The sequence below is a fragment of the Dermacentor andersoni genome, chromosome 7 (assembly GCF_023375885.2).
Source record: "Dermacentor andersoni chromosome 7, qqDerAnde1_hic_scaffold, whole genome shotgun sequence".
In the NCBI taxonomy this organism is placed as follows: domain Eukaryota; kingdom Metazoa; phylum Arthropoda; class Arachnida; order Ixodida; family Ixodidae; genus Dermacentor; species Dermacentor andersoni.
In genome coordinates this window covers 122,851,734-122,869,757 of record NC_092820.1, presented here as the reverse complement: position 1 = coordinate 122,869,757, position 18,024 = coordinate 122,851,734, and the positions used below count along the sequence as shown (strand labels likewise).

The 18,024-nt window shown below is 49.1% G+C and overlaps 1 protein-coding gene across 3 annotated transcripts in view; it reads left to right on the top strand.

Annotated features, from left to right (window-relative positions):
* LOC126533882 (BTB/POZ domain-containing protein 6-B-like) overlaps positions 1-18,024 on the top strand; it is a 47,221-nt gene extending 29,197 nt beyond the window's left edge. For all 3 annotated transcript variants that reach the window (XM_055072477.1, XM_055072476.1, XM_055072478.1), the window contains exon 6: positions 16,634-18,024. In XM_055072477.1, the coding sequence (XP_054928452.1) occupies positions 16,634-17,053 (420 nt within the window). In that variant the 3' untranslated portion in view covers positions 17,054-18,024. The remainder of the gene's footprint in view (positions 1-16,633) is intronic.

Genomic DNA, 18,024 nt, shown 5'->3' with positions numbered 1-18,024 from the left:
CAAACGTTGCACGCACGAACCGTTGGGTTGGGGCAGACGTCTGGTCGGTGTCCGGTGATTCTACAGATGGAGCAGAACTGCCTTGTCGGCTGGTAGTCTCGGCAAGGCATCTCCCCTCCGTAGTAATACACAAATCTAGGCACCTGGGGTCCCTCGAAGTGGAGTAGGGCTGTCTGGGATTGTCCCAGCATACGGGCCCGCACGATGCGGACTCCATGTGTGCGGACCCGAAGATTCGCCATAAGCTCTTCTTCGCCGGTGCCTGCGTCGATGCCGTGTACGACACCTTTAAGCAGGCCCTCGGGTGTTGATAGATACACCTTCACAGGGTGTGATCGTCCGTGAAAGGTGAGGCTCATAATTTTCATGAGGGTGGCCGCCGTGGCCTCGTGAGGGGTGCTCACGATGATGATGTTCGAGCCATGTCGCAGGCGGACGATGAAATCATCCCCCTTGCAGGTCGGCGCACCTCCGGTGGCTTGGACGATCGCCTTGGCCACCTGGTGGGTCTGTAGTTTTCGAACTATGAGGCCCGGGGTCGGGCGGATAATGATTTTCATGTCAGTGCGCGGGAGTGGAGGCGCGCGTCGGCGAGGCCTGCTCCTTGCAGCCGCGTCTTCAGAAATAGGTGTTCCGGCTCCGCGCTCTTCGCAGGTAGCTTGCGACGTGGCTTTCGCGGCGGCGGCTAGCGCCTGGGTTAGAGCTAGCCCTAACGGTGTGGCTTTCGATGGCGGGGTTTGCCCGACTGGGTCTTGCTCACCAGTGGATTGTTGTTTTTGAAGACGGCGTTTCCGATGAAGGGAAACGACCGTTTGCCACTGAGATTCTTGATTGTGGAGCTGCTCCGAGAGGACGGGAGACGGCCCAGGCAAGGCCTCGTCAGGCAGGGGTCTCGGGTGACTCTCGGATACGACTTCCATGGTTTCGGTGTCGGTGGGTTGGTGGGCAATGGTGCCTGGGTTTCCCGCGATCGTAGCTTTCCGGGCTGGGTCGCCCCCACAGCTCACCGTTGAAACGGTGGCTGCTTGCGGGTCTCCGAGCTCCCGCGCGCCAGCGTTCGGTGTTAGGGCTAACCCTACCGTCGGCGTGGCCGAACGAATAGGGCTCTCGTTGGTCTTAAAACTGCGGCTCACCGATTTTCGGTTCCGTAGAATCCCCTTGATGTTTAGAAATATATTCCGCTGATCCCAGTGGTACCAGCAGACTTTGGGCGGTTGGAAAATTTGTAATCACGGAGCCGATGCAAAGCACGTCTGCACGCTTCGAGCTTCTTCTTCTTCCCCCCCGTAGACAAGAGACGAGCATTCGCGTAAGTCGCATCGCTTAAGCAATCGGTGATGACGAAATGGCCAGTGTACTGAACCAGAGTCTTCTGGACTAGACCTTTCTTTTCGCGCTGAAGTTAGGGCAACTTTTCAATGAAATGCCAGAGGCTTGAAGTCCCGCATCTCGGACTTGCGCCAATTTGTCTTGAAGAATGGGTTTCCTATACTTGTTATATGTGAACCGAATGTGTCAATTCCATGCAAATAATCTGGTTACGAAGTTTTTGCTTCTTCCACAAGCGAGGAACCAGCAACGTTCTCATTTACATCCGCACGGACTTGACCTATGTTTCGCATACTGTTCAGCCTCATGACTACAACCAATACGTATGCCTCCGCGTCAGAAAGAGGAGAGTGTCTTTCACTCTTATTGGTTGTTACATCTCCCCATCGAGGCAGTTTGACTCTGAAAGACTGAAATATATATTAAAAAAAAATTATGACCCCTGGGTCATAACTGAGGACTTCAATGCGCACGACTTGCTTTGGGGAAGCACCAAGATCTACTCCAGGGAAAGGAATGTTGTGTCGCTTGCCTCTGATTATGACAGCTGCATCATGAACGATGGTAGCCCGATCTATCTGCGCGGTCCGGTGTGTAGCAGCTGCCTCGACTTGAACTTAGTGTCACGGAGTTTCACGTGTTAAATGGTTTTGCGACATCGAGACTTACGGAAGTGACATATTTAACAGGGAGAGGCGGGATAGCTGGTGGTCGATATTGGAATGCATTATTTAACCGCGCAAACGTCAACGGACCTGTGTGGACCAGTGTCCTGTGTCTTTCCTTCTCCGTCAGTTGTCGTTTGCGCAGTTACATAAGGCATTCCAATATCACGGAAGTGATCACATCCTACCTACCTAAAGATTAATAGACTCACACAGTCTTGCTCTCGTGCTGTCTAGACTATGTTTACGTCGCTTATGAAAGAAGCCTGTCGGAGAGATTTCGCCGACAACGTCGACGACACCATCGCAGAAGCAATGAAAGCTGCCAAGTGTTTATTATCGCAGCCGCCAAACGGAACGGATTTTCACTCTGAACTTGAGACTTCGTGCGATTCGATGGTGTGCAGAACGACGGTACAGACGCAATAAATCAATTTATGATCTGAAAGACGCACGACGCATTCAGAAGAAAGTTCGGCGTCGCCCAGACAAACTAGAGAGAGAGCGACGGAAGGCATTATGTGAATCACTGCACCCTCGCAAGCATCTTTCACATATATGGAGGACAGTCCGTGGTCTTCGTTCATCTTCGCAACAACAACACCCATTCGCAGCTTTGGCCCTCCATTGCGGCAAAAATGAGTTTGGTGTGACGGGGGAATCCTGTGCGAAAGGCACTGGCGAGCCTGTCAACACCGGCATTGATGTGAGTGTCCTCCCTGCGGTTGGTGTACCAGGAATGGACGGGTCCTTTACCATGAAAGAACTCCAAGCTGCCCTGACCGTTTCTAAACGATCATCCTCTCCATGCCCTGACGGCGTCACCTATGCTGCCCTGGGACACCTTGTACAAGAGGCAAGAAGGGCGCTTCTGGACAGTTTCAACAGTTCCTCGGCAATGGACGTCGGCTGGTGCCTTTGCTAAAGCCGGGAAAATCTCCGCTGGACTTGGCGGCATATCGCCCTATCGCTCTGGCCAGCTGCATCGGAAAAATGAGAGAAAGGGTGGTCCTTGCATGTCTAGAATGATATCTCGAGCGTTGCAATATCTACCCCGCTTCCATGGCGGGGTTTTGTCGAGGTCTTTCCTCTGTTGATAGCGTCGTTGACGGATAAGGTTTGTGCAACAGGAAAATAGCCGTAAGCGCATATCAGTTGCGCTCTTGTCCAACAGGAAAGGCGCGTATGACAACGCTGCACATGAACCCGTCAACAACTCCCTGGAGACTATTGGAATCGGCGGCCATATGCTTCGTTGGTTATCCGACTAGATAACTCGCCGGTGGTTTTTTTCCACAAACAGAAGATGGCCCCACAGCTGAATATTATACTTACTGCGGCGTGCCTCGAGCAGGAGTATTGAGGCCCACGTTGTTCAATGTGACACTCATTGGACTAGCTGAAGTTTTACCGAAAACAATCTACCTCTCGATATACGCACATGACATCGGCCTTTAGACTTGTGCGGTTACTCGCCTTCAGGTTCGCGTGTGATTGCAGCCGGCAGCAACTTTGACATCAACATACATTCAAACATAAGGCTTTACTGTATCGACCGAGAAATGTGCATTGATTGCGTTCACATATAAACCTATGACACCCTACCCAGTCTCGATTAATGGACCCACTATCACCTATGGAAAGACCCATCAATTCGTGAGTGCAATAATCGACAGAAATCTTTCCTGGAGCCCTCATTGCACGTACCCAAAGAAAAAACTGTTGTCGATTGCCCAGGTACTGAGATTAATGTGCTGGAAAACATAGGGCACTTCTGTACGCCCCATGCTTCAGTTGTGCCGAGCTCTGTTCCTAGGGTATCCACGCTACAGCCTTCCAGTGTTGTCCAGTACGTGCAAGTCAAATATTCGTTCATTGGAGAGCTTACAGGGCCAAGCATTGCGCACGTGTTTAGGACTTCCTCGCCGTGCGTCAGCAGCTGCAACAATAGTGCTCGCCAAAAATAATCACATTTAAATATATGTTACTGCGGATTCCCTTAGGATGCATATCCGTCATCTTCCCCGCGTCCCCGATCATGACTTGGCGTTCTTGCCATCGCAGACTTGCAGTGTTGCAGGAGTACGCGGTAAAGGACAAGATGGCATCACAATTTTTGTGCCTAGAATCTACACACCTCTAAAGCATGTTCGTCAACGTCCAATTGGTGCGCGTAGCAATACCGTTCACCTGCAGGTGATATGGGGCCTCGTGAGAAAACTGGAAGACATACAGACGCAAGAGCTCTCCGACTACGACAGCCATCGCTCATATTATGTAGGCTTCTATGACACGTTATAACAAAGGGATCAGGAAGGACAAGATATTTTTACCCATGGCCGTTTGCATCGCTGCGGTTTCAGCATAATGCGCCTGCTTATCGATTAAGAGTGCAGTCCGACGGTTGTCGTTGGTTCAATGCGGGTAGGGACCGAGATCTAGTTCAACCCTTTCGAAAAGAGACGATGATAGTGTTACACGGTTAAGGAGCGCGAGTGGAGCATTATTAGGACTTTTGTTCGCGCTTGTTGCCAGTGGCCACATACTTTTCTGTATCCTGTCGCCTCCTTGGCCAGTAGAATCAACTGTGAAGGCGGTGGAAGACGACGAAGTGTCTTCTTGACAGAACGCTTGTTTCTGTGCTCTCTGCATTTTTGGTGAACTCTTTGCCTTTCGGGGTGCCTTACCTCCCCGTCTTGCGACCATGGACGCGGAGCATGCCACAGGCCCTCCTGGCCAGAAGTCATCACGGCTGTCAACCGCAAGGAAGCGAGTTGGCTCCCCCAGCGACACCGAGGACACCGAGCTGTACTCTATGTCGGAAGACGACTCATCCGACGACGGCTTCATACCCGTCCGGAGTAAGAGGGCGAAGAGAAAGATCGCCAACACAGCGCCGTCACCTCCTGCGAGCACTACGACTATGAAGTCAAGGCCTGCGCGCTGGCCACACGTCATCATCTTTATGCCGGAAGAACCGTCAAGCAACCTACGGTTGCTGAACAGGCAAGCCCTATCCATTTTTCTGGAACGTGCGGTGCCGGATCAAATTAAAGACATCAGAATAAACCCACGCAAGAATATACTCGCCATAGACGTGTACAACGCGAGTGCGCTTGGAACACTTCAAGAAATCACGGAGCTTGGCGGAATCAAAATGCGCCCCTTCATCCCGATCGACGACACATCGATAGCCGGTGTAATTTACGACATTGACATTGCCATTCCCAATGAAGATTTACCTAGCCTCATCAAGGCGGCAAACGAGGGCACGATCATTACGCAAGTGCGCCGTCTTGGGAATACGCGCTGCGTAAAAGTAATCTTCAAGGGGGATTGCATACCCTCCCACGTTAAAGTCGGACATTTTCGACATCCAGTTCGACCATTCATCCAGAAGCCGCTTCAATGCCATCAGTGCTTCAGGCTAGGACACGTAAAGGGCGTGTGTCCGAACTCGCTTCTGTGTCCCCGTTGCGCTGAACCTCATGCAGAAGTGACCTGCGGTGCCACAGTTCTGAAGTGCGCTAACTGTAGCGGCCCTCACGCAGCCTCGTCGAAAGACTGCCCCCGCATCAAGAGGGAGCGCGCGGTTCTGAAGCAAATGGCCAGAGACAATTCGGCCCACAGGGAGGCAGCCGAAGTAGTCCGGCGTCGGCGTCGACGTCGGCACCGTCGTAAGTCTTCAAAGAAGGCGCATGAGCGAAGCGATAGTACCCGCTCCACTACGGTACCACTTAGTCGCGACGCGATAAGGCCCACCACTTCCACGAGGGCATCAGATAAGACTCTTTCTTTAGAGGAATGGCCTACGCTACCGAGCCGCTCCCTTGCTAAGGAACCTCAGAAGGTCACGGCGCCACCGGAGCCTTCTCCGGCCATTGATGATTCACCTAAAACAGATCAAGTCATCTCGGTGCTACGTTCCCTCATGGAGGCCATCCGAACGATTTTAGTTGAGATGGGGACACCGTCTGCTCGAAGCGCACTTAAAGTGCTGGACGCCTTAAGCCCAGTGCTTGAATCCCTCAACTAGAAAGATGGCTACCCATACCCCATCCTTCCGAAAAGAAGTCAAGGCAGCGTCCGTCATGCAGTGGAACGCCAGAGGGCTAAAATCACGAATTTCAGATTTCCGTCAGTATGTGTACACCAATGTGTTTCCACTCATTGTCATTTGTGAGCCCAACTTGTCGAAACCAATCAGACTGTCAGGGTACGAATGTTTCATGTCATCAACAAATAGTGCATGCAGCAAAATCATCATTTTTGTTCGTCGGGAACTCACCTATGTTTTGCAACCGATTGCGCCCCACGACGACAATCAGTATATATGCGTCACAGTTAAAAAGAACAAACTCTTGTTTACTCTCATAGGCGTGTATATATCGCCTTCCAACAATTTCTACACTAAAAGATTAGCGGATATCTTGAGTGTTTGCCCCGCTCCATGGGTCATCATAGGAGATTTCAATGCACACCATCCAGCATGGGGAAGTACAAAGACAAATGCAAGAGGACGAAGATTATCAAGCATCGCCTACAACTATGGCCTTACTCTCTTGAACGATGGTAGCCCCACCTTTCTTCGAGGCGTGACATACGGCAGCTGCCTCGACCTTGCTTTTGTCTCCAACTCTCTCGCCAGATATGTGAAGTGGTTTCCAGATATTAAGACCCATGGGAGTGATCACATTCCCACCTATCTGAACATCGAAGGCTTGATGTCTAGATCTGGCCCACGGAATACCATTCGGACGATTCAATGGGCCAACTTCAAATCTGATATGGAAGATGCCTGCAGCGAGGGCCTGCCCTCTGGGTTAGAACAAACAATTAAAAATACGATGCGGAACGCCACTCGCATACTGACGATCTCTCACACGCGAAACGACTTCGACATAGAATTAGAGCGACTTCGCGCACTTCGTCGTCGGGCGGAACGTCGATATCGGCGTACAAGATCAATCCATGACCTTAGGGCAGCCAGGAGGATACAAAAGAAGATTCAGCGTCGAATGAATAGATTAGCGTCGGAACGTTGGGCAACGTTTTGCCAAACACTCGACCCCCGCAAGCCGCTGTCTCACATTTGGAAAACGGTGCAAGGTCTGCGTTGCCTTCCGGAACAGCGTTTTCCATTCAAGGCACTCGCGCTTTTCCAAGGGCGGCAAGACATCGATGTCGCAGAAGACTTTTGTGTGCGAATGGCAGACCAAGCGACACGCCCAGATCCTCCAGCCCGAGATGATGTCCCCCATTCCCGAGATTGCCGCATGGACCTTCCTTTTACAATGGAGGAGCTCGAGGCGGCACTAGCTCTCTGCAGGCGCTCATCATCTCCGGGTCCAGATGGTATATCATACCGAGCCTTGTGCTATCTCGGAGAATCCGCACGGACAGCACTATTGAGTCTCTACAACACCTCATGGCAGGAGGGAAATGTTCCTGACGAATGGAAAGTGAGCCGCCTGGTGCCAATATTGAAGCAGGGCAAATCCCCACTAGAGCTCAGCTCTTACCGCCCGATAGCGTTGGCCAGCTGTGTAGGAAAGGTAATGGAACGGATGATCCTTGGCCGCCTGGAATGGTACCTTGAACACTACAAGATTTATCCGAGTTCCATGGCTGGTTTCCGACGTGACCGCTCTTCCATCGACAATGTAGTTGATCTCGTTTCATATGTCCAGCACGAAAGGTCCCGTAAACGTTTATCTGCAGCTTTATTCTTAGATGTGAAAGGGGCATACGATAACGTATTGCATGAGGCTATTCTCGACGCTCTTGTGACGGTTGGCCTAGGTGGCCGAGTATTTTTATGGATTGCAAGTTACCTATCTGCAAGATCATTCTATGTATTAACTGACGATGGCCCAACTACGCGACGCTATACCAGCAAGGGCGTTCCTCAAGGCGGTGCTCTCAGCCCGACGCTATTCAACCTCGCTCTTATTGGGCTTGCTGAACACTTGCCAACTACCACCAAAATTTCAGTATACGCAGACGACATCTGTCTCTGGACTTCGGCAGTCACACGTCCTCAGATACGTGCACGGCTTCAGAGAGCGGCTACTTTGACAGCGAGCTACTTGTGTGAACAAGGTCTCAGCATATCGCCAGAAAAATGCGCCCTAGTGGCGTTTACTCGCAAACCAATGACGCCTTATGTCATCTCAATCAACGGGCGGACCATTTCCTATGTCAGAACCTACAGATTTCTAGGCGTAATTATCGACCGAGACCTCTGTTGGAGCCCGCACGTGGCTTACATGAAACGACGCCTAACAGCAACCTCCCAGTTGTTTAAATACCTGACAGGAAAGACGTGGGGGATGTCAGTAGACGCAATGCTGAGACTCTACAGAGCTCTCTTTCTCGGTTTTTTAAGATACAGTCTACCTGTACTGAACAACACCTGCAAGACAAATATTCGTGTTCTGCAAGCAGCGCAAGCTCAAGCACTCAGAGTTTGTCTTGGTTTGCCGAGATGCACGTCAACTGAGGCAACTATTGCGATTGCTCGGGACCATCCAATGCAGACTCACATCACGGTGGAAACCCTGAGAACGCATATCAGACATTTGGCACGGGCCCCCTATCACCACCTCGCAACACTACCTTCAGACAGGCACCAAGCATCATTCTCAAAAACTATTGTCAAGTACAACGACAAACTTCCCTCGGGCTTCACCGCTGCATCTAAACCATCGATGCCCCCTTGGTGCCTTGTCAGCCCCACAGTCCATCTCAACGTGCCAGGAATAGGGAAAAAGTCTGAGCTGTCGTCGCCTGTGCTGAAACAACTGTCTCTGCTTCTTCTGCACGAGAGGTACGCAGACAGTGCACATATTTATACTGACGGTTCCACAAACATCCAGTGTTCGTCCGGTGCTGCAGTCGTCCCAGAAAGAGGTATTACCATCAGCTTTAGGACTGACCACCCAACGACATCTACATCTGCGGAACTAGCTGCTCTTCGAGCTGCACTTTGTTTTGTCAATCGGGAACCACCTCGACAATGGTCAATTTTCAGCGACTCAAAGGCAGCCCTACAATCTGTACTATCAGCTCTGCGTCGCGGGCCATCTGAACAGCTCGTATTCGATATTAGATGCCTACTTCATACATCACATGAGAAAGGACATCACGTGACGTTTCAGTGGCTGCCAAGTCACTGCGGCGTCATCGGAAATGAAGACGCCGATAAAGCCGCTCGGACAGCTCTTGAAGACACACAGGAAGAGGCCATACCACTTTCACGTTCCGACGCAGCCAGCAGACTTCAAGTACTTGCACAGGAGATCACGCTCTCTCTATGGTGCACACCAAGCAGCCAGACCAACCGCAGCGATCATCAACACGACCTGCCCTCCTTGATGCATCTCTGTATGCCAACCGGACTCCGCCGAAGTGAGGCCACCCTGCTTTATCGCTTATGGCTAGGGGTGGCCTTCACGAAATCTTACTCGTTTCGCATTGGAATGGCCGACAACGCTCTCTGCAATGCCTGTCTTTGCGAGGAGACGCTGGAACACATTCTGTGCGACTGTCCTGAATATAATGTTCAGAGACAGTCCATGGCGTCCGTTCTAGCGCACCTTGACAGTAGACCATTGTCAGTTGCAACCATTTTCACATATCGCCGACTGAAGACATCGCAGCTGAAGGCGACGAAGGGACTACTTCGGTTTATGAAGGATACGGGCTTGGACAAGCGACTGTGACAGTGATGTCACGTACCACACAAGAGTGACAGACTGTAACCAATGATGTGTGTGCCGTGTTATGTGCCCTCTATCTCTTCTCCCCATCTTTCATCCCCCCCATCCCGCTCCCATGTGTAGGGTAGCAAACCGGTTAGGCAAAACTGGTTAACCTCCCTGCCTTCCTTCTCCACTTTTTCCTTCCTTGTGAAGGCGGTAGTATGTCCTCATTAAACACATGCGCCCAGCAGTCGCATGATCGTGCATAGCAGGATGCACGTAAGGCCCCAGTTGTTTGGGGCGACTAAGAGTAGACGGACACTGAGTAGCGTATTTCTTTTTGTAGAGCTTGTCATCTCGGAAGACAAAGCCATTGTTACCAGTCGGCTGAGCATCTGAGAGGAAGGGGACCTCCTGGTTAAGGTCGCTGCATTGCTCATCCCGAAAACTGGCCAAGTCGGGAAAAGGAATGCCGTCATTGGCGACCAGAAAGTCATCGAAATTGTCGATGTCACGTACAGTAGCTGGATAGAGGGAGCTGAGAAAGACAGTCGCCGTCCGTGTGTTGACGGCCACTCTCGTAACAGACTACAAGGTCAAATTTCTGCAAACGTAGCGCGCGGCGAGCAAGACCGGACGCGTCGGGGAGACCAACCAGTCAGCATAGTGAATGATCAGGAACGGTCGTAGGGTGGTGGCCGTAGAGATATGCATAAGACTTATGAGTGGCAAAAACGACTGCGAGGCACTCTTGTTCAGTGACGGTGCAATTCTTTTCGAATATGCTTAATGACATGTTCGACGTCCCCAACACGTTACACGACGACGGCGCCAAAGGCGATTCCGCTGGCGTCGGTGTGCAACTTTGTTGCGGCAGAGGGATAACAATGACGAAGTATGGGTCCTGAAGAGAGCACAAACTTCAGTTCATTTATTTATTTATTTATTTATTTATTTATTTATTTATTTATTGTACCCTCAAGGCCCGAGGGCATTACACAAGGGAGTGGTGACTAAACAAGAGACATGAACTTTAATTAGAGAAAGGTGAAGAGGACGAAATGAGCAATCGGATCCTTGCGGAGCCATGAATTTGGAGGGTAGGTCATGCCGGCAAAGTTGAGTACAAAACGTCGAAAATACGAGCAATGACTAAACAAACTTCTCAGCTCGCGTTCTGACTGCGGTTTTTAGAGTCACTAACTGCAGCGGCCTCTTGTGGGTCTGGTCGTGCACTGTGCTTGTCCACTAGATGCCCAATCGCTAGCTCTTTTCGTTGGCCAAAGTGACATTAGAGAGTTTTAGAATTGGGGACGCAAGACTCTTGGTCCCCAAGTCGCATAGCGTAGCCTGCTCTTGGGTTTAGATGAGCAGCAGAGTTTGAGAATTGGGTCAAACGCAGACAGCACTGTGTCGAGGGCTCAGGTCGCCGCAGTGGGGAAAATAAAAAGCCACATGAAAGCGTATAAAGAAGAAAAGCTTTTCTTAAAAGTGAAAACAAACAGAATGCATTTTTGAGGAAGAAAGGGCAAACAATAAGGTTAATGAACGTAATTACTGTGTTCGTACTACGAGCTGAGTATGCAGTTTTAAGACCCAAGACGGCTTGGGTACCCACGCTAGTTTTCGATTTTTGGGCCTTGGGTCAACGCCAAAGCAAGAACCCAAGACAGGCTTGGATTCTGCTCATGCTAACTTGCGGCCAGCAATGTTGTTGCGTCCCTGAGCAGCTTCGGTCCCCCATTATAAAACTCTCTATTTCTTCGAGTTGAAGGTAAGGGCATCTTTTCCAAGGCACGTCCAAATGACGTCAAGTCGACGATTGCGTTCTTAAATTGTGCGATGAAAAATCACAACGTCGTCAAAGTCACATAAACAAATCTCCCATTACAGGCTGCGCAGTGCTATGCCCATAAACCTATCAAAAGTCGCAGGCGCGTTACACAAACCAAACATCGTGACGTTGACTTCAAACAAGTTGTGAGGACAGTGGTATGACGACGCCTGTGTGATGACGATGGTATAACGAAAATCAGATGACGAAGTTGGAATTAAGACAATCGAATTACCACAAGGCGTCGTGACCACGTTTATGCCAGCTAATGCGTGGCGACCACTGTGACGACAAGGCAATGACAACGATGGCATGACAACGTTATGATTCGAATAGGATAAAGACGAGTACATGACGACGATGACGGCACAACAAGAGTCGAATGCCCAGGCTGGCGTGACGACGAAGGTATGACAACGAATGCACGGAGACTGCATGACGATGATTTTGTGACCACGATGCATGACGAGGAGTCGGGTGACAAAGCTACAATGTCGCGATGCGACGACCACGGCTGCATTCGGACCATGAGATGCCTAGTGATGATCATGACCATGTGGGTCCATGAGAAGGACCATGACCTAGTGTGCCAAGCCGCTTTCTCGAGCCATCCAGCCAGCCTCAAATCGCAATAAAAGGCTGGAACCAGAGGAGTTGAGAGGGAAGTGGCTTCCTGGCGGTCAAGGTCTTCGCGCACCGCTTGCGGAATCACTAACAAGGAGGGGGGGGGGGGGGGTCGAGTTCGGATCAAGCGTTAACGTTGATGGCGTTAGCGGCGAGGACCATGAGGTCGAACATCCATGTGATACGCCGAGCTTTCAAAGCTTAAAATTTTCGCCAGTGATGAACGACGTCACTTATGGACTTGAGAATATTTTCCCTGTGAGGAGCTGGGATTCTATAACGTACATCTATTTCAAGCTGTTTCTATTCCATTTCTGCAATCACCCTCCACAACTGGTCAGAAATACCTCGGAGGACTCATGCTTCGCCTGTCTGTCATGCGACGTCACGAAAACCGCAATAATTTCCCATCTGATATGACGGGAAGCCGAAGGTGAGACTCTCAATCCCTGAAATAATGAATTCGAAAATGCCACTTACTGGACTCAAGCATTTGACGTTATCCTACGTTGCCTGCATGTACGGATACACCGAACATGTTTTTGCAATTGGTTCTGTAACACAGACCTCCTCCGCGGCAGCTTACACGGTACATGGGATGAGGATCACGCAACAGACAAGAAGAGAGGTTCGCACCACAACGACTGGTGGTGTGAACATCAGTGTGTGTGAACAGACGAGAAGATTATAAAATTTCGTTTTTACCGGTATGACATCAACGCAACAGATAAAGATAAGACAGCGAACGTCGTCAACCCCAGCTGAGTCGACCAGCGTTCGAGAAGCAATCCGTTACATACTGCAACAAAACCTCCATAAATGGACAGTGTTCTGTGATTCAAAACCGGCGCTGCAATTCATGAGCAATTATATGAATCACAGAACCGCATATCTGTCCTCTGGCTTACGACATCATGGCTCTGCTTGCTGACTCGTCTCAATCCGGGCGTACCAATGTGCTGCAGTGGATTCCTAGCCATTCTGGAATAGCTGGAAATGAGCAGGCTGACGCGGAGGCAGAAAGGGCACACACTGACGAGAAGATTATAAAACTTCATTTCTCCCAGTATGACATCGACGCCTTGCTCCACAACTCCACCAAAGCCCCTACGACGCTGTAGTGGGACAACCCCGAACATCGGCAAAAGCACCTCCCTAGACTTGATGCTCGTTTGCAATTCCGGCTTCTACTTCGGCTGCGGAGACGCCAGGCAACACTCATCCATCGATTACGGCTCGGTGTGGCGTACATTCGCCGATAACTCCAAAAGATTGGACGCGAACGGGACCCTGACTGTAGGGTCGGTCACACTCACGAGACAATAGATCACTTACTTTGCATGGGCCCTCTAAATGCGGCAGAGCGAAGGACACTTAAATTTAGTGTTGACAGATTTAAATTTACTGTTTACTGTTTGGGCTACCGCTCCCTTTCGGAAGAAAAGCTTTTAGGTGCGTGGCAGAAAAGTTGAACACGCCCAACGCAGCATAAAGTTCCTCTTGAACTTTCTATATGAGACCGGCTTAGACTGTCGTCTCTAGAACCTGCGAAAACAGGTCTTTTGAGACGGGAAGACAGTGCCAAATGTATTTGCGCGATAACGTTTTGCGTGGACAAAATTACTCCTGCGTGTAGTGTGTTTATAGCGCACGTCCGCTTATTGGGCAGCGTGTACATAGCTGCTCATTGCACCAAATGATAATCACCTGCCACCTACCTCTCCCTGTACATCCCACTTCTCCTCACCCCAGTGAGGAGTAGAAGGCTAGACACATGCTCTCTAGACCAACCTCTCCTCCTTTCTCTTCAGTAAAATGTACTCTTCATCCTCCTTCGCTACGCTAACTCGTACCCAATGAAACCTTCTCCACTTCTGTGTGTTCGTTGCCGCTTGTCAGCCAAGCAGATAAGAGGAACCTGTCGAGGTAGGCAATGCTATTCGTTTCGGAAGCAATCAAACGTGACCTATATACGAGGAGAGTGTTTGACTGAGCTTTTCAAACAACGCCACGGGTCACAGCCCGATGCCTGTGTTGGCGGTTGCGCAAATGAGACGTCAATAGATTGAAATAAAAGCAGATTGGAATAGTTTGGCGTCTTTGGCGATCTGTTCGGAAGACGACCAACCTTGTCCTCTTCCGTCATCGGAGGCTCGACAGCCTTGCACAACTTTTTAGGCACTTGGATGTGTGTCATGCAGGTTTCGCCGGGAACGTGTGCTCCCTGCATTAGTGTTTGCTCTCCTCCATTTTTAGCCGCCGGATCCTAGTAGCACATCTTGATTTCGTCTACTAGCTTCTTCCACCTTGTGAAAGTGTCTTTGGTTTTCATGCCATGAAGACGTGGTCTTCTTGAGAAAAAAGGTAGCGTTGTCCAGCTGGGCGGTGGTGTTGCACCCGTTCCTCTTCTTCTTCCAGGCTTGCTCGTTCGTAGCGCTGTGCCATCCGTCCACCTCGTCCCCGGATTTTCTGGCGAATGTTCGTGGCTTGATTTAGGGCTGCCACGGGACGCTGACAGAAGGAGGCTAGTTTTCGTCTTCGCAAACCATCTCTGATTCTAGACCGGCAGTTCGGTGACTTCAGCAAAGCTCCACAGATTGCGCCTCTGTGTTCGGTTCGTCGTCATTTTTCGGTGACGCCGTTGCTTTACCCCGCGCGTCCACCAAAACTATTACGATGGTATGTGTGTTTCGATTTGATGGCGGTATACAGAAAGCAGTCATCAGCTCCTGAATATATGTGCCAAATTTTCTGTTGTAGTATTCCTATAGATGACTGTAGAGACATTGTTATTCAAATAATACTGGCCGATTGTACTTTCGGCTTAAGCCTAAGGCTAACTTTGGTAGACAAGCTAAGAGCCTCTTGTACTTGCATTCCTTAGGCAACATATTACGCAATAAAAGGTATTGCAGTAAAACGCATTGTGGCTCTAGTTGGTGCATAGCTTTCAAAAGATGAAGCGACATAAGTGACGGCACACTAGGAAGGAACAAAGACAGGACAAGGCGCTACTTGCAACTGTTTCAAAATACCGTGGGAATTTCTTTGGATCACTTCATAGCACTCCTGGATTTTTATTTGCGTTCAACGGCTGTTTGTTTTGAAGGCCAGTTTTATGTGCAAAAGAAATGAGTTTCTATTGACTCGTGCATGGCTCCCGTACATTGCAAAATTTTCCTTTCGGGAAACGACAGAGCGCTATTCAAGGTGTTTGACGGAGGCAAAGTGCTCAAGGTTTTTAGGTATGTTGATGATTTTTAAATTTTACTGACGGAACGATCTCCCATGACTTACTCGAACACTGTGCAGGGTACTTTATCTGATCTTAAATAGCAAGGCAAAGGCTTAGATTTTACTTTTGAACTAGCCAAGGATAACAGCTTGCAGCTTTTAGATCTTGACATAACCCTTACTGACGAATGTTCCTGCTGAATGTACCGACTCCGTGCCCGCAAGGAATTGTTGCCGTATGAGTCTACACACTCTAAGACTGTTAAACGTGCGATTGCCACTATGTGCCTCGAATCATCCCTTAAAAAATTGTGCCCTCATAAGGCACAAACAAGCTTCGACGAACAGACTTTGAAGTTGAGGAAGGCTTGCTTTCCTTGTTTGGTTTTAAGCCCAGTTTTGGAGGCGTTATTGAAAAAGGTGAAAAAAGAAAGCAAAAGCAGCAGTGAAGAAGGTCAAACATTTGAAAATAAAGCTAAACCAGTGGTGATATTGTATTCTGTGGTTTCTTCCGCGCCTTGAAACCTTGCTACTTTGTGCCACCTTATTGGCTCTGATGATTCTAAGAAACTAGGATGTTCTATTAAGCATATGAACCCTTTTGTGAAATGTGAAGAAGGGTTCGTATACCGCATACCGCTGAAGTGTGGGAAAGAGTATATCGGCCAAACTGGCCGATGTATTAATGAACGCCTGCGGGAGCATAAGCTTTCATTGAAAAATGGTTATGGTTCAAACTTGCCCCTTCATTGCAAGGCCTGCGGGAATGAGAATAAACAAGTATGTGAAGCAAGGCTTCATGATACAACAATCATGTTTAAAAGTAATGATTCTGTATTGCGTGAATTGTTCAAGGCCAACCAGATTAAGAAAGGAGGGGACGCCTGTGTCAGCACCCCGTCTCTGAATATTTACACAAATGAAAGCATGTTCTTAGATAAGTTTTAGATTTTGATTAATCGCGATTCCCTTCATATATATCTTCAGTGTTCTTGCGCGCGCGCTTTCACATAATCAGTACACCTCTTTTTTCATCGCCCTCTCCCCATGGCTATATGATCAGCCACCCTTGCCTTCAATAAGCAGTTGCAAGTAGCGCCTTGTCCCGTCATTGTTCCTTCATAGTGTGTGCCGTCACGTCTGGCGATTCATCTTTTGAAAAGGTGTTACGCAACATACATTACAACAAAATATTTGGGCGAGTTATTGTGTGAGTCTAATAAATTGTGTCTCCGCGACCGCAGGTGAGAAATGTACGAGAGATTTTCATAATTCGTGCGGCGCTAAGGCGGGCGCGATCATATTGCAAGTCGGGTGCCATGGACTTCAAGGCGACCATTGCCGCATTCCTGCCGAAGCTGAGGTTCTTGGCGCTGTTACCGCCGGAATTCGTGGAGTTGATCACCTCCGAGGACGCGCAAGGTGTGATGGAAAAAGAAGACGCGTTCACCATTTTGTGCAACCTGATCCACAAAGGGCGCACTGATCTGCCAGAGTGGGTATGCCGGGAGGATGTGAACCGCCTTGCGATATTGTCTGACATTGTATGCAGTGGCAGCTCGACACGCCTTGGGACATTGTCTTGCCTTTTAGGGTCTGAATACAGTAGCAGCTCTGAATATGACTATGACAGCTCTGACTTTTATTGCAATGACTCTTTTTAGGCCCAGGGGAACTGATTACTCTAGTCAAACGTAGGTTAAAGGCAGAAGATGTCTTGTTGAGAAACCACCGTGCCTGTTTGAACGAAATGTGTTGCTATAAAGAGAGACAAATTGTGTAGCTCTTGACGCAGTGTTCCATATTCTTGAGCCATTAAATTCTTATGTAAATAAAGGAGTCGTTAGGTACCAAATTTAAAAGTCTTCAACTGTGTAGCAGAAACAAACACCAAGATTTTACACTGCTTATGTCACAACATCTTAATCAGTATACGTTGACCAGTTTACGTACGGCACTACATTGTTTACGCCAGTTCTGCGAGAAGTGCAATTCAGAAAACGCAGTTTTCTTTCTTTAACAAATGCGTGCATAGAAGTTGAAGAAATGGGTGGTAATGTTTCGATGCACCGTAAACGGTTTTTCCATTCGTTTATCGCATGCTAATCCGCTGCAGTATACAAAATTGCATTATCTTGTTTGTTTTTCCTTTCTTGAAGGGCAGCAAACCTGTAAATTCGATGCTTAACTTAAAACAAGATATTGAATAAATCCACGTCATTCTTTTTTCTGAAGCTGCAGGAGGGCCTAAACAGAAAAGCCTCCTCCCAACTGTCACTGTGTCCTTACTCTTTCCTACAACTGCAGCAGGGACGCTTCACGCAAATAGAGACAACTGTTTAAAAAACATTCGTGCATCTCGCGAACGTTTGAATAGAAGGAAGTCTATAGCAAATCTTACTGTCATTTCATTGTTTGTAAGAACTTGTTCATATTGTTGCGGAAGGGAAGAATCAAGACGGGAAATATATTTACAGTATGTACGCGATTGAGAAGTACAAGTCCACAGAAGGCCAGCCGCTTAAGCGTCGTCGTCTTCAGCCCCAAGCTCATGCTCTTCCTCAATGTTGTGCAGAACAGTGTAACAATAGGTACGCTGGGTGATCTTTCAATAAATTTTCCAGTTGGTGGTACA